General features: G+C 47.0%; 1 protein-coding gene and 1 long non-coding RNA gene across 2 annotated transcripts; both read left to right on the top strand.

Annotated features, from left to right (window-relative positions):
- Nucleotides 1–715: 715 nt before the first annotated feature.
- On the top strand, nucleotides 716–3991 carry FUT4 (fucosyltransferase 4; the record flags this gene model as incomplete). Its single annotated transcript, XM_083500600.1, has 1 exon — nucleotides 716–3991. A coding segment is annotated over one exon (1449 nt), but the record flags the coding sequence as incomplete, so codon positions are not given.
- A 178-nt stretch (nucleotides 3992–4169) lies between these two features.
- Nucleotides 4170–6772, top strand: LOC310705471. The gene is made up of 2 exons (XR_014525316.1): nucleotides 4170–5031; nucleotides 6311–6772. It is a non-coding gene; the product is annotated as an uncharacterized lncRNA (long non-coding RNA).
- Nucleotides 6773–13297: the final 6525 nt, after the last annotated feature.

Here is a 13297-nt window from a genome sequence, read left to right as displayed (position 1 = left end):
AAACTACGTTTTAGGGCCACTGTGTCGCCAGGAAGCTGTGGATCCGTGATTTTTGTGGTGCATGCTGTGCCCATGGCCATGAAGTTTGATCTGATGGTGACTTCGGGCTGATCTAGTGCAAAAATCATGAGGATCCATGAGGATCCGTGTTTTTTAACCATGTTTTTGCGCCATTGCGCGGCCCCACGAAACAGTGGGAGCGTGATTTTTTGATGCAGCCTACAGACTAAGACATGGTCTACAGTATCATGGCAGTTTTATTTAATTTGAATGAAAAAAATCATATGAATTCATGAGGATCCGTTTAAAATCAGCTGGATCCGCCTTTTACCCGTTTCCCATGTGCAGCATGCATTTCGTTCTTCCGTCGTGATCACAACATGCGTCGCACCTCTCCGTGCTTCGGGTTGCAACACCGCAGCAGGTTAACTCAACCAGAGGCTAACTTCTAAGTACGCTCTGCTTAGGAGTGCGCTGTTAAAGCTTTGGGCATTTCTCTCCCTCGCCGTTACAACTCCAGCTAAAGCCGTTCCAGCTCCCAACTAAATCACTGCATCTCCGAGCAGGCAGAGAGCAACGCCACAGCAGAAGCCATCCGATTGCGCGGGCTCACACCCCCTTCCACCTCTTACAGCAGGCAGAAATCCAACAGGTCCAGCTCTGCCATCCCTTCACCCGCGGTGATGGCGGAGGGGAAAGCTGTCGCGGCTGAATCTCTGCCCGCCCCAAGGAAATCGGCATAGACAAACAAACAGACAAACAAAGGGACGAGGAGCAACCGGGTCCTGTCCGGCGGCTCTCCAAGGAGTTCGGATCCTTGGAGCGGCCACCCTTCCGCTTTGAAGCAGGGCTTGGAGGAGGCCGGAGAGCCGCGGCCCCCTCTGGGGAAGGCGGGCCTGCAACCCGGGACCCATCGGGATGCGCCACTCGGCGCCCTGGCAGGCGGGGCCGGGCAGGAGGCGGTGGCAAAGGCCGCCCAAGGACCACGGTGCGCCCTCGGCGCTTTCTTCATCCCCTCGGTCGGCGGCGGCCCGCGATGGAACCTCCGGAGCCGGGCTTGGTGTGTCGACTGCGAGGCCGGCTTGCGCGCCTTGCGCCCTGGCCGTGCCACGGCTTCTCCTGCCCCGGGGCGCCGGGGCTTAAGCGGCGTCTGCTGGCGGCCGGGCTGTGCTGCTGCACCGTGCTGGTCTTGTACGCCGCCAGCAGCCTGCGGGATCGGCCGCCCGTGTGGGACGGGGGCGACGAGCTCCGGGCAGCGACGGGGGCGACGACCGTCCTCATGTGGTGGGTGCCCTTCGGGCGCAACCAGCCCTTGGATGGCTGCGAGCGCCGCTTCGGCATCCGCGATTGCAACCTCATCACCGACCGGGGGCGCCAGCTGGAGGCGCAGGCTGTCGTCTTCCACCACTGGGACCTCATGAGCAATGGCCTCAAGAACCTGCCCCGGGTTAGGCCCCCTGGGCAGCGCTGGGTGTGGATGAACATGGAGTCACCCTCGCATACCCGACGCCTCCGGGACCTGGCGGGCATCTTCAACTGGACCATGTCCTACAAGGTGGACTCGGACATCTTCGTGCCCTACGGGTATCTCCGCCCCAGCCAGACACCCGCCCCGCACCTCGCCATGCCCAGGAAGACCAAGCTGGTGGCCTGGGTCATCAGCAACTGGAAGGAACGGCAGGCCCGCGTACGCTATTACCGCCAGCTGAAGGACCACCTCCCCATCGACATCTACGGTGCCCACGGCCTAAAGCTGAAGGACAACAGTGTGGTCAAGACGGTCTCTGAGTACAAGTTCTACTTGGCCTTCGAGAACTCCCAGCATCCAGACTACATCACTGAGAAGCTCTGGAAGAACGCCTTCACATCCTGGGCAGTGCCCGTCGTGCTTGGCCCCGCGAGGTCCAACTATGAGCGTTTCATTCCCCCCGATTCTTTCATCCATATCGACGACTTTGCCAGTCCCAGGCAGCTGGCCCTTTACCTGAAATTCCTAGATGAAAACAAGAGCCAGTACCGGAGGTATTTTGCCTGGAGGAAGCAGTACGACGTGCAGACGATGTTCTTCTGGGTGGAACACTGCTGCAGGGTTTGCGACGCAGTCAGGGCTGCGGGCAAGCAACCCAAGACCATCGAGAATCTAGCCAACTGGTTTGAGAGTTGACCCCGTGTGGGGTTAGCTGGGGTTTCTTCTTGGTGTAATTAAGGGGAGTATGTGACGGGTTAAGGGTCTGGGGTGGCAGGTTCTTGTACAGATGTCTACACCAAAAAAAGGGAAATCCTTGGAGTTTTGTCTAAAGGCAAATTTGCAAGTTTGGGTTGCTTGCCTCATGGAGAGTCGGAAAGGATGTTAGGTCTAGATAGGAGAACAGCATTTTAATGATTCTGTATGTAATTCCCCCAGCACTTTGAAAGCTAGCACTTTAGTTCTTGCTGATGTATTACTGTATCATTGTTTAATTATAGTTACCCATAAATGCAATTCCTCTATCTAGACACACACACCTGAATTGCAAAACTAACAGCCCCAGGACTCTGCCAAATAATTTTGCCAAACATGTAGCTCAACAGTGATTTTGCAGGGTGTTTTTGAGGTGGTGACTTCTCACAAGTGGACTTGTGGCATGATGATGCCTGATTTTGAGCATGGCCAGCCAGTTTGGGATGGTGACTTGCCAGCTCCAGGCTCTGCCCATATTTTTAAGCTTTTCCATTGCACTGTGCCCCACGATGGTCGATCGCTGATTGATGGTTCCATGAGCCTAACCATCGTGACTAAATTCCCCGGTAATGTCAGAATGTAATCTCACCATGTATGCACCGCAGGTAAATGATTGCATAACAGAAGACCAGTGATACTATCTTACCTATTACCAAATGGTAATTGCAGATTCAGGATATTGAAATATGTGAACTTACCTTGACATGGGTTTTCAAAGATGGTCTTATAAGTGCAGCTAAATTAAATCGCATCATTGGGTGCTGATAGACCCAGTGCTGCTTCAGAACCAATGTTCACCTAAATCCATCCCATCGTGGTCTTCTGTAGCTGAATCCATAGATGCTGCACAGACCAAGCACACTGTGCCGAGGACTTAAATATTTGTTTCTGTAACCATCCTTTCCCGCCATGATAGCTCTTTTGGATTGATGGCCTCCACTGTACTTAAGGCTTACCTCAACCTGGAATGGGGAGCCTACAACCCTCCTGCAATGCAGAAATATACAGCTGTCCTATATGGGGATCGAACCTGCAACTTTGGTGTTATCAGCACCACAGTCTAACCAACAGCTATCCAGGCTCAATAGCATTTGTTTTCATCTTGTGTTGCTGGGAATTCAGATTCCTTTGAAGCTTGTGAGAGATTCCTTAGAGAGAAATTCAACAACAGTGGGCCAGTTTATGGGGTGGGGACCAGCTTATCCACTACTACCGATCTTCTACAATATGCTGGCGTGGTAAGTGTGTGTTCAGGCACACTCTTATGGTGAAGACAGACATCATAATACAGAAATCTCACCTGGCTTTTCAACTTTCCGATACCTGTGAATCAAACACTGGCTGAGCCATCAGCCTTCCCCAGCCCCCCATTCCCAAGTTTTTGGAGGGCTATGTTTTGAATTTAAAAATATTAAGTGCCAAATTCATGTTTCTATGTTCATCCATTATATATATATATATATTCATGCTCTGAAATGGGAGAAGTGTATTGCACCACAGCGTGCCTTCTTCTGCAAATTTGTGGAGCTGTTTCTTCCTACCGCAAAGACCTTGAGAGCACAAGGTACATGGCGTACTGAAAGGAAGGGTGCTTTCAAAGTAGATCTGCTGGTTTACAAGTCAAGTATCATGTCTGTCTTCATATTTAGTTCATTGGCGGAGCCCAGCTGTGTCCTGCAGGTTTGGAGAGAGGAGGGCATAGCTTAGTGACTGAACACATGCAGAACATTTACAGATAGGTAGCCGTGTTGGTCTGCCATAGTCAAAATAAAAAAATTCCTTCCAGTAACACCTTAAAGACCAACTAAGTTAGTACTTGGTATGAGCTTTCGTGTATCTGAAGAAGTGTGCATGCACACGAAAGCTCATACCACGAAAGCTCATACCAAGAACTAACTTAGTTGGTCTTTAAGGTGCTACTGGAAGGAATTTTTTTATTTTGACATGCAGAACATGCAGAACATCTCAGGTTCAATCCATGATATATCTCCAGTTTTAGAAAGGAGCAGGAAGGCAGTGATTGACAGTATATATTGACAATATATGTTGACAATAATACTGATTGACAGTATATGTTGACAATAATGAATTACCGGTAGATTAACCAGCTATCTGACTTGGTAGCTTTGTTTGTGTTTTCATGGATTCGTGTCTGAGCTGCTGTGATTATTACACACACAGACAAATCTGTGTTGGCAACTTTTTTCCAAGGTGTTAAAACTTGAATCACACTCCTAAAGATGGTTTTAATAGCAATAAGACTTTCTCTGTGAACCCTCAGAGAAATCCCAGCAGGCAAGAATTGCACAGACACACGCACAAGCACACAAAAAGGTGTGTGTGTCAGGACAAACAAACAGCCAGCCCTTTAGAGTATAAAGTATTTCTTTCACTAAAAATAACTAGTTGTGCCCAGAGAGAAAAACGAAGAGAGCCAAAACAGGAAGAAACGATTTAAAATGTCTTCAGCGCCTGAGTTGGGAGTTTTGTGTTTGTTTACAGGCATTTGTGTAATTTTCCCCATGTTCTCATAAGAGGGGAAAATTTGACTTGATCTGTGACTTCATCAGAACTTTTTATATTTTTATTTTAGTATCATGAGCCTGTATTGTGCAATGATTAATCTGCAAAACTCAAAATACCGTGATTGACAGGTGCTATGCAAGTCAGGGAAGTTCCCAATTTATATTCATGATGAACTTTGCCTATCTGCAAATGGAGAATGTGGATTTTTAGGGGAATTGTTCTGTGGGGCTGAGAAGAGAAAAAAGTATGAATGTATCTTTGTTTTTAAAGGCAGGGAGCCAGAGGCCGAGTGAAGAATTGCCCCCTCTTGACCAACAGACACCCCATAATAACAAAATACTTCTTTTCTGCCAGTTTTAGCAGAAACTGAAGATGTGTGTTTACTTTTCCCTTCTCAATAAGCTTGTAATTGTAAATGTGACCAGACTCAGAAGCATGGGCTTTTTCTCTGGTTGCTGGATTCTACTTTAGACTCCTGTCTAAAATTAAATATAGTCTGGCCCCTCACAAGGTCTGAGGGACAGTGGACCGGCCCCCTGCTGAAAACGTTTGCTGACCCCTGTCCTTATCAGAAGATTAACAGTTTTGAATGATTTTTTTTGTGGTTTGTACAGAAGGGACGTGGGTGGCGCTGTGGGTTAAACCACAGAGCCTAGGGCTTGCCGATCAGAAGGTCGGCGGTTTGAATCCCCACGATGGGGTGAGCTCCCGTTGCTCGGTCCCTGCTCCTGCCTACCTAGCAGTTCGAAAGCACAGCAAAGTGCAAGTAGATAAATAGGTACCGCTCCGGCGGGAAGGTAAACTGCGTTTCCGTGCGCTGCTCTGGTTCGCCAGAAGCGGCTTAGTCACGCTGGCCACATGACCTGGAAGCTGTACGCTGGCTCCCTCGGCCAATAAAGCGAGATAAGCGCCGCAACTCCAGAGTCGGTCATGACTGGACCTAATGGTCAGGGGTCCCTTTACCTTTACAGAAGGAAATGAAAACGATATTGCTACCTATTAGACTTGGGCAATGTTTTGATAATAGCAGACCGAAGACATAATTTATTTAGAGAGAAAATAAAGTGTTGCTTCACCACCTTGTACAAAGTCCAACCTCAATCCATCACTTGGAAGTTGCTTGGTTCCAATAGGAAAAGCTTAAATCTCTTTCCACTGAAATCAATGGGATTTAAAAAGACCTACCGGTATAATTTTCTCCAGAAATGCAATCAGGTCATGAGGGAGTACGTTTTGCATCATCTGTAGGAATTTCACCAGCTACAGACCAATTTTCTAAGTGGTTAAAGAGAGGCAAAATCCCAGTGGCTAAGCATTTAGTGCAGTCTGTTAAGATTCCCCCGCCCTGGCACATTGAATTAAGGATAAATAAGCCAGAGCTAAAACAAAGTGTTGCAATGTGACGTGTTGTCGTTGACTCTGCCAGCCTATAAAGAAGGTGCTATTTATTCGTGATTATGTTATTTGCCATCAGGAAGTTGGATGGTGATGTACTGTACACTCAGTGCTTCATCCTAGCATTCATGTTGAAAAGTGCATTCTAATGTACATTGGTACCTGAAGGAAGTCTGCTTATGTGCACAGATTCCCTTTGCTGAATCAGTATATATTCCATGCAACATCAGGAGATGCAATTATAAGTGGTTATAATTAGGTGCATAGAGTTCTGCTGTACGGTGTCCTTGTGTAAAACTTTCTTTCTGTTCTGACTTGCTTGCAAAATAACCTACTTGGAAGACCTCTTGTTTATTTCTGACGTGTATGTCTTAAAGTAGTATGGGAGTAGTTCTTTAAAAAAAAATATTTAAAAAATCAAGTGAGGCGTCTCAGTTATCTGGACCAACTGAGAGACAAATTTATATGGTCCTGTATTTTTTTTTAAAAAAATGCATTTCTGATGCATGTAACTCAGGTAATTTTATATTTGCTGTCATTCTGATCCCAATTTGAAAACAGATTATTTTTATATTTGCAGACCTATTTCTGATAAGGTGACAATAAAATAAGTTAAACGAAGCATATTAAGATGTGTGTTCCCTTTCTCTCATTTTTGTTCCTTTTCCTTAAACATTTGTGATGGGTTTGGAAGCCTTTTTTTTAGTTATTATTCAACCGGTGAGTGGGAAGGGTGTTCTCTGACGCCCCTTTCCTCTGTCAAATGCATACAGCTTGAATACTGCTTCATTGAGCTGTCATGGCCTGTGATGGGTTTTTTCATCAACCAGACTTCAGAAACTTTGAAGGTGGCATTATTTAAGCATCCGTTCTGAGAGAAGCACCACGTCTTTGCTCAACACCGGTGGCGGCAACTTTTGATTGCCCCTGCCTTATCAAAAGCAAGCCTGTTCTCACCCTCGATTTTTGGACTTCTAATAAATTCCTTTCGTTGTCGCTCCTTAAATTTAATCCGTGAATGAGGACTGTGTGCAATGAAGAGAGAAAGCTGAAGTGAGAAGGACTTTGGTTAGAGAGCTCCACCGGGAAGAGGGGGGGGCGCCCCCGAAAATACAGCCTCATAAAGGTGGGTTTAAAAGGGAAATCGTGGGCCAATAAAAGGTTTGTTGCCATGTTCCCACCTGCTCCTGCTGCACATGAAATCCTTCCAATTCAGTCCCTTTATCTGATTGTTGGAATTCTTAAGCCACAGCCCGTCTCTACAATCCATACCACACACGTCCTGTTTCCCACCCTATAATTTCCCCCCCTCCCCGCTGGACTGTGTGCTTAAACTCTGACAATAGCTCTGGGTTGTCTAGATCAGGGGTCAGCAACCTTTTCAGCCACCATCCCTCAGACCATGTGGTGAGCCGGACTATATTTTTTTTGGGGGGGGGGTATGTGTGTGAAATGAACGAATTCCTATGCCCCACAAATAACCCAGAGATGCACTTTAAATACAGTGGTACCTCGGGTTAAGAACTTAATTCGTTCTGGAGGCCCATTCATAACCTGAAACTGTTCTTAACATGAGGTACCACTTTGGCTAATGGGGCCTCCCACTGCCGCCGCGCGATTTCTGTTCTCATCCAAAGCAAATTTCTTAACCTGAGGTAGTATTTCTGGGTTAGCAGAGTCTGTAACCTGAAGTGTCTGTAACCTGAAGCGTCTGTAACCCGAGGTACCACTGTAAAAGCACACATTCTACTCATGTAAAAACACCAGGCAGGCCCCACAAAACACCTAGAGATGCATTTTAAATAAAAGGACACATTCTACTCATGTAAAAACACGCTGATTCCCGGACTGTCCGCGGGCCGTATTGAGAGGGCGATTGGGCCGCATCCGGCCCCCGGGCCTTAGGTTGCCTACCCCTGGTCTAGATGGAGAATAGACGGTGGGGGGGGGGTGTCAAAAGTAAATAGCTGCACATTTGGTTTTTTAAAAAGTGGTTCATTGCTATGAGGATCAGTTGAAGGAGCTGGGTATGTTTAGCCTGGAAAAAAGGAGGCTGAGAGTATACGGGCTGGCCATCTTTCAATATCTCAAGGGCTGTCACATGGAAGATGGAGCAAACTTGTTCTCTCCTGCTCCGGAGGGTAGGATCCGAACCAATGGCTTCAAGTTACAAGAAAGGAGATTCCAACTAAAAATCAGGAAGAACCTTCTGACAAAATAAAAAAATTCCTTCCAGTAGCACCTTAAAGACCAACTAAGTTAGTTCTTGGTATGAGCTTTCGTGTGCATGCACACTTCTTCAGAGACACTGTGTATGCCATCAAATGCCAACAGTGTCCTTCAGCTCTCTATATTGGACAAACAGGCCAAACCCTATGCCAAAGAATAAACGGACATAAATCTGACATCAAGAATCACAAAACAGAGAAACCAGTAGGAGAACACTTCAATCTCCCAGGACATTCTATACAAGATCTCAAAGTAGCTGTTTTACTACAAAGGAATTTCAGAAATAGATTGGAAAGAGAAGCTGCTGAATTGCAACTCATTACCAAACTTAAAACCATGGAGAGACCTGGTCTGAACAAAGACATTGGATTCTTATCTCATTATACATGACTAAGCCATTTTTCACCTTCTCACCCCTTGCCTTTTCCTGTAAGACCTATTGCAGTCGTTAAGAGTCGTCAACAGGCTCATCTCAGCTATCTGCCAATCTCCCATTCCCATCACCCTTCTGAGTAATACCCCTCCCCACCTTCTCACTATATAGAAGGATCTGGCAACTTCTGTTTCAGTGTATCTGAAGAAGTGTGCATGCACATGAAAGCTCATACCAAGAACTAACTTAGTTGGTCGTTAAGGTGCTACTGGAAGGAATTTTTTTATTTTGACTATGGCAGACCAACACGGCTACCTATCTGTAACTGGAACCTTCTGACAGTAAGAGCTGTTTGACAGCGGAGCGATCTCCCTCAGGAGGTTGTGGATGCTCCGTTCTTGAAGGTTCTTAGGCAGAGGTTGTATGGCTGTCCGTCAGGGATGCTTTACCTGACATTCCTGCATTGCAGGAGGTTGGACTAGATGACCCTTGGGGTCCCTTCCAGCTTTACAGTTCTGATTCTAACAATTGGGTGCGTGCCCTGGAGTTCACAATTTTTCCTTTGCGGCTGCACTTGCACTGTTCCACACCTGCCGCCCTGGAAACACCTGCATTCTGCCTTTCGTTTTGGAATCAGTAATTTGGAGTGAGATAAGACTGTTAATTACCTACCCGGATTTACACATTACGATCTGGGTAATGTACTTTAATGTTTGCTTTCTGAGCAAACATGGGGCAGTAAAGGGGCAGTAAAGTAAATCAAACGGGGAAAAGTTTGTTCTAACCTCGAATACTTTCCCTAGCAAATTCGATAGGCAGCCGAGTCATAGCTTACGTGGCACCAGAAAAACTAAGACTGGTGCGTGCATGAGGCAGGGTGAAGCAATTTGCTTCAGGTGGCAGGTCCGACTCTCCTCCCCCTTGTATCTGCCCTGTTGCCCCACTGCCTTTGCCCAGATCACTGCAGCCCACAGTGCCCCTGCCTTCACTGCTAATACTGCACTTGTGATGCTGTCACTGCATTATGGCAGTTGCAGTGAGGGAGCCGGTGTCAGCGCAGACTGATAGCAGGGGCAGGAAAGGGGCCCGAATCAAGGGTGGGGCATGGCATTTTCCCTACAGCAGCAAAACATCACGGGGGCCCCCCTGAGAAAAAGCCATGCCACCAGGCAGTAGATGCAAATTAGAAATCCGAAGTCCTTCATTCTCTGCTTTTAGCAGAAGATTTTGCATGGAATCCATGGAAAAAAGCTTCCACAGACTCCCACTGAAGCCTTTCAACAAAAAAACGGGTTCTAAAGTGTTTTGCTCCCCCCACTTCTCCAAATGGTGACAGGTTCAGGAGTGCCAGCTTGGCACTGTGACTGTGGCTGCCCAGGGTTGGTGCATGGCCCTGGTGCTGAAATCTGTGGGTGCCCATCTCCTTCATGGGGAATTTTGTGGGTGCTCGGGCACCCAGGGCGTTGCCACCTGTGGACAGCTTCCAAGGGTTGGTTTTATTTGAAAACTGAAGGATTATTGGCGTTTTCCAATATTTGCATTTCTTTGCAAAACAGGTTGCACGTGGCTGGGATCACTGGATTAAATGGGAACAGGGAACAGGATCTGACCAGCTGCTTCCCTCCCTGCAGGCCACCCACCTGCCAGTCTCCTGACATTACAATGATGCCAGCTGACTCAACGTCATAGAACTGAGAGCACACCTTAAGGATGTTCTCGTTGTTCCTTTGCAGCCGTGGCTTGAACTCAAGCCAGGCTGTGCCTCCAAATTCAAGCCACCTCTGCAAAGAAAGAATTCCTTCTTCTTTCTTTCAACTTCAACTACGCCCCAGTAGCAACCTCTACTTTCTCTCACCCAAGTCAAGAGAGTGACTATGTGTCCTACTTGACAGTACCTGTTTGAAAGGCACTTAGAGGAGTCTTCTATTTGAAGTGATGCCTGGACCAAGTTGAGTTTAAGAAATTCCAAGGAGGGGGAGTCAAGGGCCCTGGTGTTTTCCATCTGCAGAGTGTATGGCAGACCATGACAGATTAGTGTCAGGAGTGTGTGCAGGAGCCAGGCCCTGTGACCAGTAGGGCTTCGCAGGACTGGAGCCTTCCTAAGTTTGTTCTGGAGAGGCAAGGCGCGGCCGCACAGGTGAGGCCGCTTGGTAGGGGTAACTGTGCCCCTGAAGGACCAGGTGCGCAGCCTGGGAGTCATTTTGGACTCACAGCTGTCCATGGAGGCGCAGGTTAACTCTGTGTCCAGGGCAACTGTCTACCAGCCCCACCTGGTACGCAGGCTAAGACCCTACCTGCCCGCGAACTGTCTCGCCAGAGTGGTGCATGCTATAGTTATCTCACGCTTGGACTACTGCAATGCGCTCTACGTGGGGCTACCTTTGAAGGTGACCCGGAAACTGCAATTAATCCAGAATGTGGCAGCTAGACTGGTGACTGGGAGTGGCCGCTGGGACCACATAACACCAGTTCTGAGAGATCTACATTGGCTCCCAGTACGTTTCCAAGCACGATTCAAAGTGTTGGTGCTGACCTTTAAAGCCCTAAACGGCCTCGGTCCTGTATACCTGAAGGAGCGTCTCCACCCCCATCGTTCAGCCCGGACACTGAGATCCAGCGCCAAGGGCCTTCTGGCGGTTCCCTCATTGCGAGAAGTGAGGCTACAGGGAACCTGACAGAGGACCTTCTTGGTAGTGGCGCCCGCCCTGTGGTACGCCCTCCCATCAGATGTCAAAGAGATAAATAATTACCTGACATTCAGAAGACATCTTAAGGCAGCCCTGTTCAGGGAAGTTTTTAATATGTAACGCTGTACTGTTTTTAACACTGATTAAGAGCCGCCCAGAGTGGCTGGGGAAACTCAGCCAGATGGGCGGGGTATAAATAATAAATTATTATTATATTATTATAGTAGCTCACTGCACGTGGTGGCTAGAGCCAGGAAGGGATATAAGGTCAGCATTTCCTTTCAGCTCTTTGCCACAGCAACACGTTTTCTGCCTTGCTGCGTTTGGCTTCTTGCTTCCTGACCCTCGGACCTCAGCTTCTTGACTCCTTGCTTCTCGACCCTCGGACCTGTGATTCCCTGCTTCCTGACTCTCGTTCCTGCTCCCACCCCACCATCTTGCCCCTGGTCCCGACGTCCTCAGCCGGGACTTTGATCGCCCGTAGACCGGACCGTGACAATTGGGCTCTGCCTGAGAATTTCCCTGTAAGACACTCCTGTACAACGCAACCCCTAGACTTTGGCGTTAACCCGTGTGTAATAGGTTTCCTGATGTGAGCTGTTCCCTTCAAATAAGGATTTTCCTTAGCTAAGAATTAAACAAATTTTTTTTTTTAAAAAAAAATGGATGTCTGAAACCATGCTGACTGGATTACCTTTCTTTGCTGGCAAAATATTAACATTATAGAATAAGATTAGGATTACAAGATTATGTGGCATCATGATATAGGTATTATTTTTGAAAAATAGCATGGGTTCTAGAAATGATTATGGATTATCAGATTTCTAGCACACAGTTTTTTTGAGGCAAGAAAACTCTGAATGCAACACCAGCAACTTGCCCTTGTATCTTTTTCTTACACTGCAATATATTATATTTCTAATTTCTGTCTCGGATTGAAATAATTGCACTAGTGCCCCATGCCCCCCCACTCCATTGACTCTTGTGGGGTTGGCAAACACACACACACCCGCCAGAACAGTGGAGGGGTGGAAGAGAGTTGAGTTTTCTGTGTAATATTTGTCCTTTCTGCAAATATATTTCAAAATGCGCCTTTTAGCACTGCATAATAAGTCAACAGGAGAAAGCAAATATCTTATATCTCATGAGTATAGGGTATAGGGCAGTATAATAATAATAATAATAATAATAATAATAATAATAATAATAATAATAATAGACACTTCATAAATAGATGGTTAAGCTTTTCTAGTGCATCATTCAGCTGAATAACCAATATTCCACTGGAAGTGTTTTGTAAAGAATGCTATAGAAAATTTAAACCCACAGGCTAACTGCATTCGTGCTGATTTACCTGTATCGATTCCTCTAGCTGTGTTCTCCAAAGTATCTCTTGCTAAGAGAGTTGTCTCAACTGCCAAGAGATATCAGATTTCCATCTGATTAAGTGTTTGATGCCAACAATTTGAATGTGTTTATAATTATCTTTCAAATACACCCTGTGAGCTGCAGAATCACCGGTCCCCTTCCTTGGCTGCAAGAAATGCATCCATTCTAACAATCATGGGTAGACTTCAGGCTTCCGGGATCAACTTGGTTCTTGCATATAAACCTGATATCCACTGACCACAACCAGTGAGGTGCAGAAAGTGGTTATGGGATGGGCACCATGTTGATGAACCAAGGGGCTGATTGGGTATAAGGCAGCATCCTACATTTTGTGCATAAGGGCCCAGTCTTAATCCTCAGCATTGCCAGCTGAAATGATCTCAGACAAAAAGGGCCCAGGAAGACTACCTTGTAAATATGTGGGGCAGGGAAGAAGGAAGGAAGGATGGGGGGGGGGGAGAGACACACACATTTCCC

This window comes from Podarcis liolepis, assembly GCF_965112155.1.
Source record: "Podarcis liolepis genome assembly, chromosome: 4".
NCBI classification, from domain to species: Eukaryota; Metazoa; Chordata; class Lepidosauria; order Squamata; family Lacertidae; genus Podarcis; species Podarcis liolepis.
This window is presented reverse-complemented; position numbering and strand designations above follow the sequence as displayed.